General features: G+C 43.8%; 1 protein-coding gene across 1 annotated transcript; it reads right to left on the reverse strand.

The window, feature by feature from the left end:
- Nucleotides 1-80: 80 nt before the first annotated feature.
- On the reverse strand, nt 81-14,892 carry LIG3 (DNA ligase 3). Its single transcript, XM_084299617.1, has 19 exons — nt 14,253-14,892; nt 13,607-13,744; nt 12,552-12,749; nt 11,958-12,109; nt 10,885-11,051; nt 10,148-10,225; nt 9,865-10,033; nt 9,053-9,208; nt 8,440-8,571; nt 7,594-7,673; nt 7,069-7,156; nt 6,812-6,889; nt 6,031-6,154; nt 5,486-5,628; nt 4,566-4,640; nt 3,754-3,900; nt 2,493-2,667; nt 1,506-1,597; nt 81-648 (listed from the first exon to the last, which is right to left on the reverse strand). The coding sequence occupies exons 1-19, from the start codon at nt 14,770-14,772 to the stop codon at nt 415-417; spliced, it is 2,946 nt and encodes a 981-aa protein (XP_084155743.1). The 5' UTR covers nt 14,773-14,892; the 3' UTR covers nt 81-414.
- Nucleotides 14,893-17,230: the final 2,338 nt, after the last annotated feature.

Genomic DNA, 17,230 nt, shown 5'->3' on the forward strand with positions numbered 1-17,230 from the left:
CGTACAGTTTCAAATATTTGGTGGTCTGGTATCCTGTCCTGATAAGAGGAGAACCTTTAGAAAAGATGTCCTGACAGCAAAGAAGCTATTTCAGTTTTATTGCTTTATTTATAAAAATACCCAAACTTTAAAAACCCACGGAAATGAAACCAGCACCTAGATATTAAGTGCATTGGTCTACATTATGGGCAGAAAAATGGATTCAGCAGTAGTGTCCCTCAGAGTTGTTTTAATTAATTCCATATAGCTGCTATGGATCTTGAGAATTACCTCTGATGGACTTGAGCATTTCATTTCCATTACATCCCCACAGAGGAATCTCACCCTTTCTTCCACCTACCTAGTTCTCAGCTGTTCCCTTCAGGGAGTTCCTGAAGTGTAGCAGTGTTAAGACCAGTCAGCTGCCCCAGATTGCTAGCATGGGGCTACCAGTCTCCGTTTGCGGATGCATTCCCAGATCCATTTGGGAGATACACGCTTAGCACCAGGATTCTCATCAATGTCCCCTATAACATGCGTTGCTGAGGCTGTGTCAAACTCTGGCACAAGATCACCATCGTAGGCTATGAAGTAGCGACGGATTTTGTTGAAATCCTTCACCGAGGGCGATAGGTACAGCTTCACACCAGTGAATATGTCCAGCAGTGTCTGTGTATTGGGGAAGAGGATGGAGAAACAAAGGTTGATAAAACACTAGATTGGTCTGGAAGTTACACTGAATTCTTTGAGGCATGAAGAAGTCCACTTGCAGTCCCCAAGGACAGGCCTGGGATTAGAACGATGTCTATAAATTAGACTTTGGCCTGCTGTTGAATCATACAGAAGACTAAACACCCATACAGCTCCTCTGAAAGCTGGATGCTGCAACTGAGTAGTGCTTCCCTTGCAAAGGGGAATTATTACCCCATTAGCAGCCCTTGCAAATGCTGCCTTTAGTGATGATGTTGATGTGGTCCAGTAAGCATGATCTTAATGCCTTTGCCCTTACAAGCTGATGCTTCTTAGTTAAAGTGGGAGAACATAACAACCCTAGGAGTGGACTTGCTGTTTACATCAAGTAGCAAATAGCTACTCCAAGCTTATCAGATAATTACAGCTCTTGTGATTCTTAATCCACTCCCACCATTTGCTGCACAATGAGCTAGAAAGGACGGTTCTCCCTTTACAGCTCCCATCTCTTCTGTATGTAGTACTCTAGAGCAGCCACTCAGCAATCACAGCACATTGCCTCTGTAGAGCAGGACATTGTTGGGTGATGAACAGAACCTTTAGCGTAACAAACCCAGTTGTGTCAACTTTGCAGGTAGGGAAGAACAGCTGCAGAAATCACTTTCCTCTACAAGAGGGTGCATTGTTGCTATTTCTGCCTTAACGTTTCCTTTTAATTTAGGGTGCTGCTTTGGAAAGATTTCAGACTTGCCAGATGGAAGGCAAAAGTGAACAGACAATCGAAACAGCTTCAACTTCTTCCCACCCCAACGTGTTTGCTTCCTAGCTGTCCCTACCTTCTTTCCGTTGTCATCCATCTCAGATGCTTTTCGCTTCTCTCCTCGTTTCTCCTCTGGCTTTTGAGGGGATTCAGTGATTGCTTTAGTGCCTAAAAACAAAAAATTGTCTTGTGATCTTGTTTAGATACTGTCTGTATATTAACAGTAGGCAGAAAAGAACGAGGATAGAAAAACATAAAAGGCAAATTTCCCCCCCTTTCTGGGAAATCTGTGAATTAAACCATAGCTAGTAAGACATGTTTATCTGCTGCAAATTGCCCAGGGCACCTTCCTGCCCTCAGCACCAAAAGACTACACTGTTGTTCAGCTTTCTGTCTTGCTGTCACCACACTTTCTTTCTAAGACTGCTCATAAATTTGATACAAGTTATTTCCCAGTGAGCACACCGGTGAAGCAAATTCGTTTCATGTCTTTGCAGTCTAATACCTGGAAATCCCCTCCAGGTGTCCTGTTATATGTATGAACTTCAAATAAAATTAAATACTGTTTCTTGGCCAAAAATGTCTAACCAAAAGGCACGTGATCTGCAGGAACAGGAGCAGCAGGTTTGCTGTTCAGACCAGTCTTATACATTCTGTTAAGGACCTTAATCTAAAGATTAAAAGGGACTGCAGTCCTAAAGAAATTACACCAAAGTAATTCTGATACTAACTATAACTGAGGCTCTACAAAGGTCAAGATACCTTTTCTTTACAGCATTATTTCAGAGAGCTTTAATTGTCTGAATGAGTTGCCTGAGCACCAACCTTTTAAACAGCATCATCAGTCCTATCAGTCCTGTTGCATCTTTTCCCAGTCTCAGCACAACTCAAAGCTGTGGCTATTCAGCCCATGCTATGAATAACACCGGCCAAACCAGGGGTCGAATCAGCTTTGCTTATTAACCCTGACATGCACGTAAAAGCTGCCGTGGGATCCGCAAGCATCTCACAGAAGGCAAATAATATATCCTGAGGCTCCTCTCCCTGGGAAGTACTGTCTTACCTTCTGGCTTCTTGGCTTTTGCAGGTGACTTGCTCGGGGGAGTTTTAGTAGCCTTGTGTGGTGTGGAAGACCTGGAATTTCCCTCATTCTCTCCACTGCTGCCAGCCGTGGACTCTTCTTCCTCCCCAGCAACAACACTGAAGTCAGCCTTTTCTTTGGAGAGTTGGTACAGCTCCTGTCCCACCAGAAACAAAGCATTACCTTTAAGCCATAGTGAAATCTCAGATACTGGACACAAGCAGTAATGCACCTGATCCTCTTGTTTCCCTTTTTTTTTTTTTTAACCCCCCTGAAGTGTTTGTGCTTATGTTTTTTTCTTCCAGCACCTCTTTGTAGCCATTTTTCTGTCAACTATGTTCAAACTCTCTGCTTTCCACCCAGCTACTTGCCATTAAGGGAAGCCATACATATTTTCACCACCTGTTACAGAGCAAGTCAGACTAACTCTTCAGTGCCTGGCTCCCTGTACTGAAAAACACACAACACCCATTGCCCAACACTCAGGCAACAGTCTGGCTGAGGGTATTTTACCTTTCTCTCCCCTACCTGCACAGAGAGCCAAAAAGATTGCTGGACAGCAGATGGGCTGAATCACTCCTTCCTTCAGTGGCGTAACAAGCACTTGCATCTGCTGTCAGTATCCCTGTAGGCAGTGTGAAGACAGCCCAAATGACAATAACTAGACTGAGAACAGAGCTCATCAACAGCTGACTTACTGCTGGGGATGGCAACAAGCCAACCGGTTCCTATCACTAAAGGAGGTACAGGAGCCGTGTGGGGTGGGTGCTGCAGCAGGGATCCAGGCAGGCTGCCGTTTGGCCCCTCTGCCATGGAACTGGGCCAGGCTACCCTTAGTCACTTCCCAGGTGCCTCCCCCAGTGTAGGCAATTAACGGGAAATGGAATGACCATAACCACTTCAGAGAGTAAGATCAACTCTTCAAGGAAGGAAATTCCTCACCATGAAGGCTGTTATAAGAGCTGATACACCTATCTGCCAGCAGAACTTTCCTAAAAGTGCACAACACAACCCATACACTCAAGAGACTCAAGAGGCCCCAAGAAAATATAAGATTCACATCAAAATAGTCCAGGAAGCAGGCTGAGCCTAGAACAAATAAGAGAATGTACCATGCCTTTGGAGACACTAGTTAACAGGTATTTTCATGACATGTCCTATCAGAATTTGTGTTTTAAAATATAGACTGCTGCCAGAACTTATTTGTGGACATGCTGCAGACAAGCACACCACATCAACTCACCTTAAGCTGTGGGAGGTTGGTGGCTGTCTTCCAGTCCTTGTCATCTCGAATGCGGGTGCAGCGAGGGAAACGAATGGAGATCCCATCTGCAGTGTGGGCTTCTGCTTTAGAGAATTCAGCTCCTGTGATCTCCCATACTGGGGCTTTCTAAACACAGTATTAAGGAAGAAAGTCATGTCACATTCTTGCGCTCTCTCATGAATTTGTGTTCCAATACTTCCAAAAAAAAAAAAAAAAAAAAAAAACAAACAAAAAAACCAACCCTCTCCCCCCCCCAAAAAAAAAAGGTTTTACTCCCCTCCCAAAACAACAGAGTTCTTTAAGCACCCTCTGGGCACCTTGTTTAGAAAAACTTCTATTTTCTTTCTTCCAATGACTCAGAGATCCTCACCCAATACATAATCCAATTTATAAATAGCACGTTTTCTGTCAGACATACATAGCCCAAAGCATACTGGTAAATTTAGTAAAAAAAAAAAAAAAACAAAAACAAACAAACAAACAAAAAAAAACAATAGCAACTTCTGGGTTACAATTGTGCTTCATGCGTTTTAACTGTGCTTTAATTGCTTATTTAAAGTAAGTTAGTTCGCTTCTGGGAAGGATTTGATGCACAAGTGTTTCCCAGAGGTGCTGGAGGTATGATTTCCTCATGAAGCTCTTAGCATCAAATGCACATGCAAGATTCAGATAAAAAGTTGTGCTTAATTTCCTGTTCCAAGCTTGAAGTCTCACAGTGACAATCTGTACACTTACAAAAAGTAAGTTGATATATCAGGGATGGAAAACAGTCATTTAATGTCAGCACTTACCTTTGGATCTGGGACAATGAAGTCTGGGTAGTAGATTTTGTTAATTTTTAGCCAGCTTGGAATTTTACTGGGATCCTATTAAGAACACAAAATGATAGCACTTATGATCATGTACGAACCTAGTCCTACAGAGGAGGTTCCTGAAAGAAAATGTGATAGCAAATTGGCAAACATGTATTTCATTGCTTTTGTATGGATGAAACTTGCTGTAGCGTGCAGTGCAAGGTGCATGGAGCTGCAGTAGTTCCTTTCATCTAGAGGATCACAAAAATTTCTTGCAACACATCTGTCAACTACTGTCATCCCAAACATAAAACCACTACCATGTTACTCTCCAATTGTAATTCATATAAAACCAGACATTTTCAGAATTCTACAACCTTGATGCAAACGGCCTTCAACATGTCAAATAAATATTAAAATTCATCTGTTTGTATGTCAGGTCTCGACAAATAAGATTTGTCACCTTTATCAGTCACTCACAAAAGAAGTCTAACCCCAACGTTTCAGGTTATCTAGCCGCAAGACAACAGCCTGACAAGCATCTCTCACTTGCAGCCCCATCTAGTGACTGTCTTCACCGATTGCAGTATGCCAAAAAAATGGTACTTGCGCTACTCTTCCCAATAAAACTTTGGGCAGGAACCAGATGGTGCCTGGCTTCCCACTCAGTGTCTGAGTACAAATCTCAGGCAGTGCATCATCTTCAGGAGATGGCTGCACCTACATCTCAGTTCTCATGGAGGTTTTTAGAGCAATTTACCCAGTTGAGCTGTAATTGAGACACCATTCAGTCCTGGCAGAGCACTTCAGTTCTGAATTTAATCAGCACCTCAATTGCAGCTCTGCAGGAGGAAGGTTTTTACTAAGTCCCTTGCCGAGCATGCCTTTGATCGCCTCCATGCCAGAGACCATCTCACCTTGCTGATCTTCACCATATCCAGCTCTGTTTGCAGACGGGCCAAGGTGGCATCATCATGGCCACCAGCACACTTGGTCACAGTACACCACTTCTCACTCTTGGGATCATAGCAACCCATGAGGAAAATGGACATCATCCCACCTGTAGGAGGGGAGAGCGCAGTAGTTCACATCTTCTACAGGATAAGCCACAGCTTTTTAAAGAGAAAAGTAAAGAACCAAAACTCTTTTTCATCTTTTGGAACTGAAGGACCTTGGGTTTGTGATGGCTTCAAAGCATCAGGACATACACAAAGCTGAACAGAGAGACTTTGCGCTGCATAAAAGACCAACCCAAGATCTAATGCTTTTCTGTGCAAACTATGCCACGGTGAAGTCAGGCAGCTTGCAGTAGCCTGGGACACGATGGGCTGTGGCAGACAGTAACTGTGAGAGCCAGTCTTATGGTAAGAGTCCAAATGCTACAGGAAGCCTGGAGTAGGAAAAAGCTTGAGATTCTTCTGAACTGACAGATCTCTGACTTTAACTAACTCCAGAGACTTACCTTTACTGCCTTGCCCATAGAAAGCTCCCAGCACCACCAAGTCTGCTGTGTCAGCCATTGCACCCTCATTTAGGTAGTCCTTTTTCACTTTCAGCCAGTGACGTTTTCCTGGTTCATAATTACCCTGTGCAAAACAAGGCAAGAACCCCTCACTCAGAAAGCTACCCATCAAACAATGATGTCCTGTCTCCTCAGATGGCCCCTGCTTTTATTCAACTTAGCAGTACCAGAGCACTGAAGTGCTCAGATATATAAGGAGCAACTTGGACTGGATGTCAGCACATACAAGTATCCAGAAATGTTTCAAGGATGCCCAGCCTTGTATGATTCATCCATAGACCTCCAAGCACTTCACAGAAGTGGTGATTCTCTGCTTTGCTCAGTGCAGTCACATGAGGGACTAGCAGCAGAGCTGTAATTAAAATGCAGTTCTATTCACCAGCTCAGTGATCTGCCTGCTGGACCATATCACTACAGGTGCATACAAACAGACATGATGCTTCAAGAAATTTCAGGGACATCAGGAAATTCAGAGAGGTGGAGTTCTGTCTAATGACAGAAGACAGCTAAGAGAAGAACAAAGAAAAAGCAATACCAAAATTCAGGAAAGAAATGACAGTAACTGAGATTCAGGTAAAGTTACTGCATGTTCCCTCAAGCATTGTTTAAAACCTCTTAAAAGCAGAAAAAGGCTCAGATCAAACCTAAATTAAGTACGGAGCACTCTGTTTTTACTCCCCGATTCCCAGCATACACCAGTAAAGAATAAATATGCACTTGCCTTTATATCTTTCAACACCAGTCCTTCCAGTCCTTCACGGATGACTCGGGTGATCATATCTGCCAGATCCGAAGCTTTCTATAAAGGAAAGGAATTACAGAAAGACCAAGACTGTCAAATTGCTGTGGTCATCAGGCTTTCTACTTGGAAAATGTGAAGATGCATGAACAGAAAATACTCTGTACTGATAGGCAGTGAAGTACTAAGACTACAGCCTATGAGATCACCATATGTACTGTCTTAATTAACAGACTCACTGTGACATGCTTCATCTCTGAGAAGAGGATCCGGTTGGGGATTTCAACCATGTTATCATGTAGAAACTTGCGACGCTCGCGCAGAGGCCTAGAACACAGAGATAGATAATTAAGGATATGCAATGAATTTCAACATGAAGTACCAGTCGCATGAACAGTGAGAAAAGTTATTTAAATAACTAAATGATTTATCCTGCAGAGTTCTAGAACAGACAATCAATTCTTTTAACATTCCTCCAGGAAAAAATATAAAAATAGAAATCTATAAGAAGAGTGTGCTTAGTTTCAGAGGACATGAGATGAGCTGAGTACTGAACCCCACTGAGCTCAGCTGAAATACAGTTACTATAGCGATGTTCCTTAGCACAGCAAGGATTACCCCATGCTGTCTTGAATTTACAGGGGTAAATGGGCAGCCTTAACACATGAAGTGAACTGCTGCTTCTGCAGTGGTAGCATATTCCAGCAAGTTCATGCTGGGAAACTTGTCAGGCTACTTACTCTCACACTGTGCCAGACACGTACCTGTCCATCAGGCTGATGTCATTGAAATAGATGCAGTCAAATACAAACAAGCAAACATTGGCGTCTTGGAAAGCAGCTTTCTGCAAGACAATTAAGATCAATTAAAAGAAATCTGCACTCGTAGCAGCATGGAGTTTTAAAAAATCACAGAAACAAAAAAAGATGTATTTTTATCCCCATAATCTTATAATCTTTTATTTATAATAAGCATAGGCTTCAGATTTAGACCAAATGAATTAGAGCACAAAGAAAATAAAACATATTAATCTCCTATTGACAGAGAAATAACAAATACAAATGACTTCGGGCAAGCTAACATCCATCACTACTGCTGCAATAACAACAACAACAAAACAAGCATTCCAGAGACTTCAGATTAATGTCTCCTTTAACTTGAAATACTTACAGTTTAATTGTCACTTTACTGTCCTCATCCTAAATGCTATTTAATCTAGACGTTCTTATATGGACTACACATATATCTGCATCATTCTGTCCTCTCATCTGCTATATATTGCTACAGGCAACTATAAACAATGACAGAATTGCAAGATCTTCCAAGTTTTTTTTTATTTATTTTTTTCTTTTTTTTAAATCTTGAGCTGAAGTTTCTTGCTATCTTGCTTGTGATTAAGTTAATATCAAATCTATTGTATTATAACAGTACCTTTTCTTTAATATCAGGCTTCTCATGGATCTTATTTTTTTCCAAATTCTCTAGTAAGCACCAGATCTCTTAAATTAGCCTGTGATAACAGAACACATGCTAGTGTGTTTAAGTCAGCAGAATAACAGCCTTACAGCCTCCAACTACAAAAAAGGATTCATTTTACATTTATTTTTTACCTTATGCACACCAAGAGTCCCAAAAGGAAGTGGCTTGCCAGTTTTGTTATCAATTAGAAGAACTTCCGAATCCAGGATCATACTTTGCCCGCCAGGGAAAGCCTGGGGGATGAAGTCCTTAAAATGTGCTACCTTGAGGGAGAAAAAGAGAGAGAAAAAAAAAAAAAAAGATGTCTACTGACTGAAGAGATGGACTCACTCCAATGCAGATGTTCTCTCCAGAAGTGTCTGAAGCATGTGTATGCATATCTGCACTAACTTTACTTTCTACTACAGCACGGACTACTAGCGCAGTCTATAAATAGAAAAAGGAGACGAACAAATATAACAAAGTCATTCAGCTGGCATCAAGTCAACCCAAATGCACTGCACAAAGAGGACTTGAAAGCAGGTAAGTTAACTGTAGTTTCAAGGCTTAACGGCCACCAAAACAAATTGATTACAGTTCTATTAAATGTTACTTTTCCAGATTCAAGTATCTGCAAAATTAAACAAGAAATCCTACAACAAAAGGTATCTTCCTTGCCTATAGGTACTTGTGAAATTCAGTCATGTTTATGGAGGAGAAGGGTAAAATCTGGCACAAAAGATGGGGCAATTTATAGGTGCTTACTTTGTGAGGAAGGACAGGTTTGAGGCTCCGGCTGAAGTAGCTGAAGTGATCTCCATTTTTATGGACCTGCACTCGCTCTCCATCGTATTTGATCTCCGCATACATGCCATTTGGGCACTTCTTCATGGCGTACTCAATTGACTTGCAGGCTTCAGCCTTAGAAATATGGAGAGAGAAGTTCAAAATAAATTTGGCTGACATGTTTAGAAACAAAGCAATTCTTACCTAATTTCATGAATGAACGGTCAAGTCCTTTTTACATCTTTCTGTTCAGGGTTTCTGATATCCAGTCCAGATTTTCCTTTTCTTAATTAGTCATTTACTTTACGTTGTCTGAATATGCTCAGTAATTATAGCTTTTCAGTGTTTATCTCCTCCACATACGAAAGGCACAGAACTTGCACCTTTAGGTAGGAGTGTGCTTAGCTCAGAAGTAGAATATTCAACTCCTATTTGTTCAAACAAAAAATAAACAAATCTCCAATCCAACAAAAAGCTTACAGCATTTCAGAAGAAAGGACCAACTTCTGAGATGATAGCAAAGAAACCAACAAAGGAAAGTCACTTGTGGACTGAAATCAAGTCAAGATTTAGCTTCTGCAGCATCACTGAAACTGCACTAAATACTGGCTCCATGGTAGAAAACACTTTAAAAATGTCATTATCCCTAAAAATCAGCATTACACCATTAGCTCGCGCTACACTTAATCGCTTGTCTACTGATTCCCAAAGGTGACAGTCTCTGACAGAGTCTATGAGAACTCCATCTCTTCCTCTGCAGTAGGTCACCATTGCGGGGGAGCCAACATTACCAGCATGGGCTGCACTGGGGTCATCAGGGAGGCCTGCACGCTGAGGGTTCGCTTCAGCCCTGGCATCTTCTCAGCCTCCTGCTGGTTCTTCAGGACTCGCTCTACCACATCCTGGAGGTTGCGTGATGCTTTGAATGCCTCGTAAGCATTTGGATCCAAAGCATCCAACCTTTAACAAATCAAGGACAGGAACAAAACATATCAATCTTAGGTCTGCTGCTCATGGCTTATGAGGCTGATGCCCACTTCTGCTTTTTATCTCACAACAAAAGGTGGGACTTACACGTGCTTTGCACCAGCATTCATTTTCAGGTCATGCTTAATTAGCCTGATGATGCATTTCAGGTCGTTGCCAGTACATCTGAAGTGAGAGAGAAGATTCAGAGATAGTAGACATTTATCTGCACTACTTTCCAGCTGAAAAAAGGAAACTGGGCAAGGCCTCCACAGAAAGAGGTCCTTCCCTTCTGCAGAGTTTAAGCTCAAAGGAGTAAGTATTTCATTAGTGACACAGAGGCACAAGAGTACACAAAAGGCATCTTCACATTTGAATGCCAATATTAATTTTGCCTCTGTGTTGAAATGCTTTCCAAAGTTGTTAGTTAACGTATCAAGAGTAAGTTTAGTAATACCCTCAGCTTCAAATCAACACAAGCTATGTCAGACCAAGAATCTTCAACCTGTCCAAATGGCTCAAAGACTTTTCCCAACTTACTTAGGAACAGCAATTTAATTTACAGCTAAGTACCATTAAGGCAGTTTTGCAAGCCATTTGTTTAGTACCGATACAATGTCTTGACAGACAAGGATGAAATTCTCTCTGTGATGAACAGGAGCCATACAAGTTTCTCCATGCTGTTCAGAGATCAAGGAGTCAATCAAACCACAGATAGTGGCTTACAGATGTGAAGTTCAGTTTCTGTGGGTTATGACTAGTTTTTCATCTGTTCTAGTCTGTGATGTATTGATAACCACTACTAGTTTTAGTCTAAACCTTCAGAGGCTGTTTATTTTCCTTACCTGCGAGTGATATCGTGCAGCACACTTTGCTGGTCATCTTCCTTAGTAAGCTTTGATAGCTGGATTAGGAACTCATCTACCTCTTGGATAGTCAGGAGACTTTTAGCTGCTGGAGGACAAGACTTGCTCTGTTCAAAGAAGAGGCGTATGGTCTCAGAGACATCTCCCTATCTCCAAAAAGAAAATGAGGGTCAGAGCTACACGTAGAGAACAGTTAAGACACCACCAGTAAGTAGAAAAGGGCACGTACATGACGCTCCAATTGCATGAAGGAATTGTAACCAAACATTGGAATGAAGTTGCCACAACACAGGGTACATCTTTTCAGCTATTTCACTTGCAAAAAAAGTTACGAAAGAGCACCAGTATCACCTCATTGCTGCCTTTTTTTTTTTTTTTTTTAAATTTACACTGCTGCAGCACCGCAGACCCTGTATTTCCTCAGGATAAATCCTCTTGTAAAGCAAAGAATCTCTATCAGTCTAGCGAAGTCTCTAGAAGGCGGTATATACCAAGGCAATAAAGATAAGAGAAAAAATTATATTCATTAGCTAATTAACCAACTTTTTTCATCTTGCAATGGAATCAGAAGCATGTATAATCAATTACCAATTCCTATGCACGGGAATTAAATGCACACATCCAAGCACTGGCGATAGTACAAACCTAGCCTAATCCCATAAGCCAACTTGAGCTCATAGGAACAGGTCTGTTAATTGAGTCAGTTTTTGATATATGTGATATTAACAAAAGCAATATAAAACATTTAAAAAGAGAAATATACTAGACAAAGCAGGTGCAGCCTGATTTGCCTAGATTTTTTAGTCTTGCTTTTTAAAGAACTTGCAGGTGAGTTCAAGTCTTGCTTTCTGTTCAAACGTTATTTTCTAAAGCTTCCAGGTGGCAGAAAGCTCTATGAAAACTGCTAAAACAAACAAACCAGAAAAGATTTACTGTCTCCCACTCTAGCAGTTAAGCTAACAATCTTTCATGTGGGGGAGGGGGGGAAGAATACAATTTCCAAACCAGGGGACTGAACAGCACAAATGAAGAGAACCGCTGCCTGTACTCACCTGCTCCAGGTCCCGGATCATTTCCTCTTGGCTGCAGTTAAAAATCCTACTAAACAGCTTTACAATCTGCTTATCGTTCAAGTTGTAAACAATTTTAATGACGCCTGGTAACAGCAGCTTAATGGTCAGGTACACGTCACCATGAAAACCATCTGGAAAAAAGCACACACCATTAGAAACTGTCACAATTTATATTCATCTACAGTTGGTTGTGCTCATTAGCACGTCTGGGGAAAAAACAACACAGCTGGGGCTTACCTGTTCCACCACGTTGTTCTGCTTTACATGAAAGGTCATTTCTCAGGAGAAACACCCACAGTTTCCCTCCAAATCTGATTTCAGCACTAAATTTGATGGCACTTACAAACATTTGCCACTGTCCTGGCCTGAGTCATTCTTATCTGATCTGAATTTGCTTTTCAAAAAACAGTTCACATTGAAAACTTAATCTGCATCAGTTCAGAAGTCATCACAGCTAACAGCTTGGACTACAGAGTAATCAGATTTTAATTCACCCTTGCTTTTGCAATAATACTTGGAAGTTTAATTTTGAGAGGGCTTTCAGATGCGGAAAATGACACGCAATAATCATACCTCCTCCAGTTCCCTTCCGCAGGAAGTCCTGGATGATCTGCGTTTTCACATTGTAGCTAGGCTTGTCAGCAACCATGGCGCAGAGCTTCCTGAACTCTCGCAGCAAGCAGTCCTTGTGCTTCGGATCACTTTTTTTTGCAGACAGGCTAGACTTGTGGGAAGAGTTTGCGGGGACATCTTCTGAATTCTTTGGCTTGGCTGGATGAAAGACAAATTTTATTTTATTTTTTTTTTAAATGTACATGGGGAGGACTTTGAAGATGAGGGCACCTATGCCAGGCAATCTGAAAAGAACTATCCCAATACGGTGACAAAGCTTTGGAACTGAATAATGAGGTGCTGCATCAAAATTTGTGACCTTAAATTTTATTTATGTTAAAAAATCCACATTTTTTTCCCCACTGTTCATACTCTTCACAGTACACCAGACTTTTCTGGACCTTAATTCTACCAAACACTATTAGGCCTTGGTGAAAAGGAATTCCTGCTGGCAGACGCTTCTATTTGATTTCTATCTTATAGGTCTTCCCCCTTCACAGAAGCATGTTTGCCTAAGATCACTGCTAAAACGCAGGAAAAAATTTCAAGAACTCTTTTGTTGACATCTGTCAAGCACTTGTCAAAAATAAGCTGGTGATCAAAATAAACAATCGCAAAACAATTTAGTCCACTAGCAATAGAGCTGAGCCTGGTTCCCCACAGGTTTATATTCCCCATACCTCCAACTCTTCTTCTACCTGGGCTATCTTTAGTCTGTACCCTCACAATTCGACTGAAATTAGCCAGTGCAGAAATAGTGCTGGAGTCAGTCTGATGATGTGGGTTATTGCATTAACTGTGTTTCCTTGGGAATATTAGAAATGCAAGCATCGGTCCTTTTAAATCTGACAGCCTACAAAGGCAGTCAGAATTTTTGGCAAACTTGATAAAAAACATTTAAAACTAAACCACCTTCTACAAAGCAAAAAGTGACTGAACTAAGTCAAGTTAAAAAACTTCTGACACTGGTATTGGAAGAAAAATATTTCTCAGAGTCAGTTTCTTTTAAGTCCTACCTGTGAAGCCAGAGAACTTCTTCGGATTGACAGCAGCTAATGGATCCTTTGAGGGACTGGTTATTTGTCCTGTGGGAGTGAGCTTAGCTTGGACTGTTGCTTTTTTCTTCGGTGTAGTTGCAGCCTTAGAAGTAGCTTCTGTAAAACAGCAATGTAAGGGTTTGATCCAGCAGTCAGAAATAATCTCGTACATCCCTCAACCTATAAAAGATATACTTGTATAACGAGTATAAACATGTCCTAAAACAACTGGGGATGGAGGAGCATTTCACAGACAGCAGAAGTTAAAAAACTACAAAACTTACTAAAAAGATGAAAAAAGATAAAACTGGATCAAAACTGATGCTTTCTTGTGACATTTATCTGAACCTTTAAGCGTCTATATGTGGAATAAGTCACTTAGACCTTCTGCACAGTCAGTTGTGACAAAAGAAATTACAAAGTGCGATTCCTGAAGTGTCTACTTCTTCCTTTGCTTTGGGACTATGGCACAGATCAGACACAGCGCACTACCCACCTTTTTATAAGATCATACCAGCAAATCAGCAAGGATTACAGGGTAAATGCACGGCCGTGTGGCAGTCGGTGGCACGTTTTAAAACCGAGCAGGGCTGAAAAGCGGCGCAGGCCCTGCCTCGTGCCTCACCTGCGATGTGCTTCTGGATCAGCTCCTTCTCCTCGTCCTGCAGCTCCTCCCAGCCCTCCAGGTCCGTGATGTCCTCGATCTTCTTGGTGGTGGCGCGGGCCTTCTCCAGCTTCTCGAACATGCACCTGACGTGGTACCACTCCTTCATCTCCCCGCCGGACTCGGTGAAGGGGTTGGGCACGATCTTCCCGATGCGCACCGTGCCCTTCACCAGCTTCTCCTTGCACTTCTTGCAGCCGGCCGTGCCTCGCTTGGCGTAGTCCACGCAGTACCGCTGCTCCGCCATCCCCCCCCCTCCCGGGGCCGGCCAGCCCCCCGCCGGCCCCGCGGTCACCTCCGGGAGCCCCCCTCGGGCCCCGCCGCCCCTCTCGGCCCCCGGGAGGCCTCCGGAGGCCCCGCTCGCCGCTAACCGGCCCCGGGGGCTGCCGGCTGAGGAGAGCGGCGGCCGGCAGAGGCCGAGGGCCGCGCCGCGAGCGAGCAGCCGGGCAGCCTGGACCAGAGCCCTGCCGCCAACGGGCATCCGGGCCCCGCCGGCGGCGCTGCGAGGGGCGGGGGGCGCCCGGGGCCGAGCTCGGTGCCCGGCGCTCCCCTCACGGGCCCCGCACCCGCCGCGCCTCAGGGCCCCACAACCGCCGCCGCCGCCGCCGGGCTTCCGTAGGGCGCAGCGCGCATGCGCCCCGCCGCTACCGACAGCCCCTGAGAGGCTCCCGGCGCTTGGCCACGCCCCCCAGCAGCGGGCCCCGCCCCTCCGCCTCGCGCCGCTTCCCGCCTCCGGCCCCGCCTCGCGCCCGTTCCCGCCCTCGGCCCCGCCTCGTGCCGCCTCGCGTTTCCCGCCGCTGCTGGCGCTGAGGCGATGCCGCCACGCGGGCGGCTGGCGGGGGCCCGGCGCCATCTTGGTGCGGGTCTGAGGCGATGCCCCCCGGCCCGCTGAGCCTGCTGAGAGCGCTGCGCCGCCTTCGTGCCGGTTCTGAGGTGCTGCCGGGTCGCCGGGGCTCCTAAACGGGTCCCCTGGGAGGGTTTTGGTGTTTGGGGTTGTCCTGGTTTCAGTTAGAACAGAATTAATTTTCTTCCTAGTAGCCGGTGGAATGCTGTGTTTTGGCTTAGGATGAGAAGAGTGCTGATAACACCCCGATGTTTCAATTGTTGCAGAGCAGTGCTTATACCAAGCCAAGGACATCTCAGCCTTTCGCTCTGCCCTGCCAACAGGCAGGCTGGGGGTGCAGCAAGAGCTGGGAGGGGACAGACCCAGGACAGGTGACCCAAACTAGCCAAAGGGGTATTCCATACCATCTGGGGTCATGCTAAACAATATATAGGGGTGGCTAGCCGGGGGGAGGGGGCCGGACTGCTCGGGGTTAGGCTGGGCGTCGGTCAGCGGGTGTTGTGTGAAAAGATGTGCCATTGAGAAATGATTTACAGAATCAATGGTGTTTGGTGTAACAGTTTGCATAACAGTGATCTCTTATCAGTGAAGAAACACATCAAGCTCTGGAAGACACATGAGTACGCTGTTCTGAGACAGCTTGCAGGGAGCCCAAAGCACAATGTGGTGTTCATGGCATCGTTCCCTTTGGTGTCCTCTCTCAGTCACTGTGGTTTTGAGCCTGGTAAAAGAGATGGAAAGAAGATGAATTTGGGCCCCCAATAATTGCAGTGCGTCATTATCTGGTTTAAATAAGGCTGCTGAGCAACCTCTCAGCGGTAGGATTTGCTTCCCTAACTTTTACTGTTTAAAAGTCAGCAACATGATCTAAAATAAGCCATGTCTCTGATCAGTATAGGAACCTGCAGAGGGCATTTCAGAGACATGCGTTAGGGTGAGATGAATTGCCTTCTGGCTCTCCTCAGTCTGCAGGGGTTCAGGTGGCGTTGCGGACAGGTAAGTGAAGGAGGAGGGCTCCCCTCCAGGGCGCCGTGCTGAGACAGAAGATGGATGCCCCAGCGCATGATGAAAAGCAGTAAGCACAGGTAGGTGGCAGAATGCTGCAGGGACAAAGTGTGAGCTTCATATTAATTTCTTCTGTGGGAAGCCAGCACAACTGATGTTTGGTTGCTTTTGAAATGCCTGGGAATAACAGTAACAAAGCCAGAATACTCTTATTTCCAGCTCTCTTTCTCCGGAACAGTGTTGCTGAAGTTTTGGTGTTCATCTGCATTGTCACCAAAGGAATTCATGAAAAGCTGAAACTGTGTCTTCTGAGCTGCTTGGGACTGGCGGGCATGGGATGACATTAGGAGGTGGAAGAAACATTTAAACTGGCATGGTACTGAAGGTGTCTCGTTTTGGTCGCTGCTCTTAAGTTTTCCATGTAGAAACTTTATTTCCCTGAAGTTGCAATGTGCATCTGCTGTTCTTCTGAGCGGGAAAGTACTTTTGCTGGGGGAAGAATTAAAATTACTTTTGGTTTTACAGTTTATTTGGATAAACTCCAACTCCCAGTTTGGCTAAGATGTATTTTTAAACGGCTGTGAATAGAGCAATATATCTGGTGAGCACCTTTCCACAGAACTACACGACACTGATTTCACAGGAAGCCCAGAGAAAACCGGGAGACAAATGAGTGCTGTTTCTCAAAGGACCAGTGAGGAATCACTGCCTGTCTCTCTTGGTAGCTAATACTGAAATTGCTCAGATGAGCCTCTGTGTGTCAGTCATCAATGAGAGACTAGTAGAGAAACCCTAGGAGAGTAGAACTCTGTTATTAGTAGTTTATTCCATTCATACAGGGAAGATAATGCCAAAAAAGCAGGATATAAAAGTTAAAGTCTGTCCTTGCTTAAGCAAAGTGGCCATCAGGAGCCAAAATTCTATGTGAAAGTGAATTAATGGTCTCGAGGTTATGTTTTTTTATTATTTTTTTTCTTAATGTTAAGAAGAAAAAATAACTTTTAGTTGTTTCATCTTAAACCAGTGTTGAAAATAGTTCATGAAAAAAGGCTTGCCTTGTCCAGATCTTCCGGGGATACCTTAAATTGAT

This window comes from Netta rufina, assembly GCF_964035555.1.
Source record: "Netta rufina genome assembly, chromosome: 21".
Lineage (NCBI taxonomy): Eukaryota > Metazoa > Chordata > Aves > Anseriformes > Anatidae > Netta > Netta rufina.

Coding starts and splice junctions, on each gene's coding strand:
- LIG3 (XM_084299617.1), bottom strand. CDS start 14,772: ATGCCCGTTGGCGGCAGGGCTCTGGTCCAGGCTGCCCGGCTGCTCGCT. Junction 11,052..11,957: donor TGATCCGGGACCTGGAGCAG/GTGAGTACAGGC, acceptor TTTTGGAGATAG/GGAGATGTCTCTGAGACCAT. Junction 7,674..8,439: donor GGACTCTTGGTGTGCATAAG/GTAAAAAATAAA, acceptor ATTGTCTTGCAG/AAAGCTGCTTTCCAAGACGC.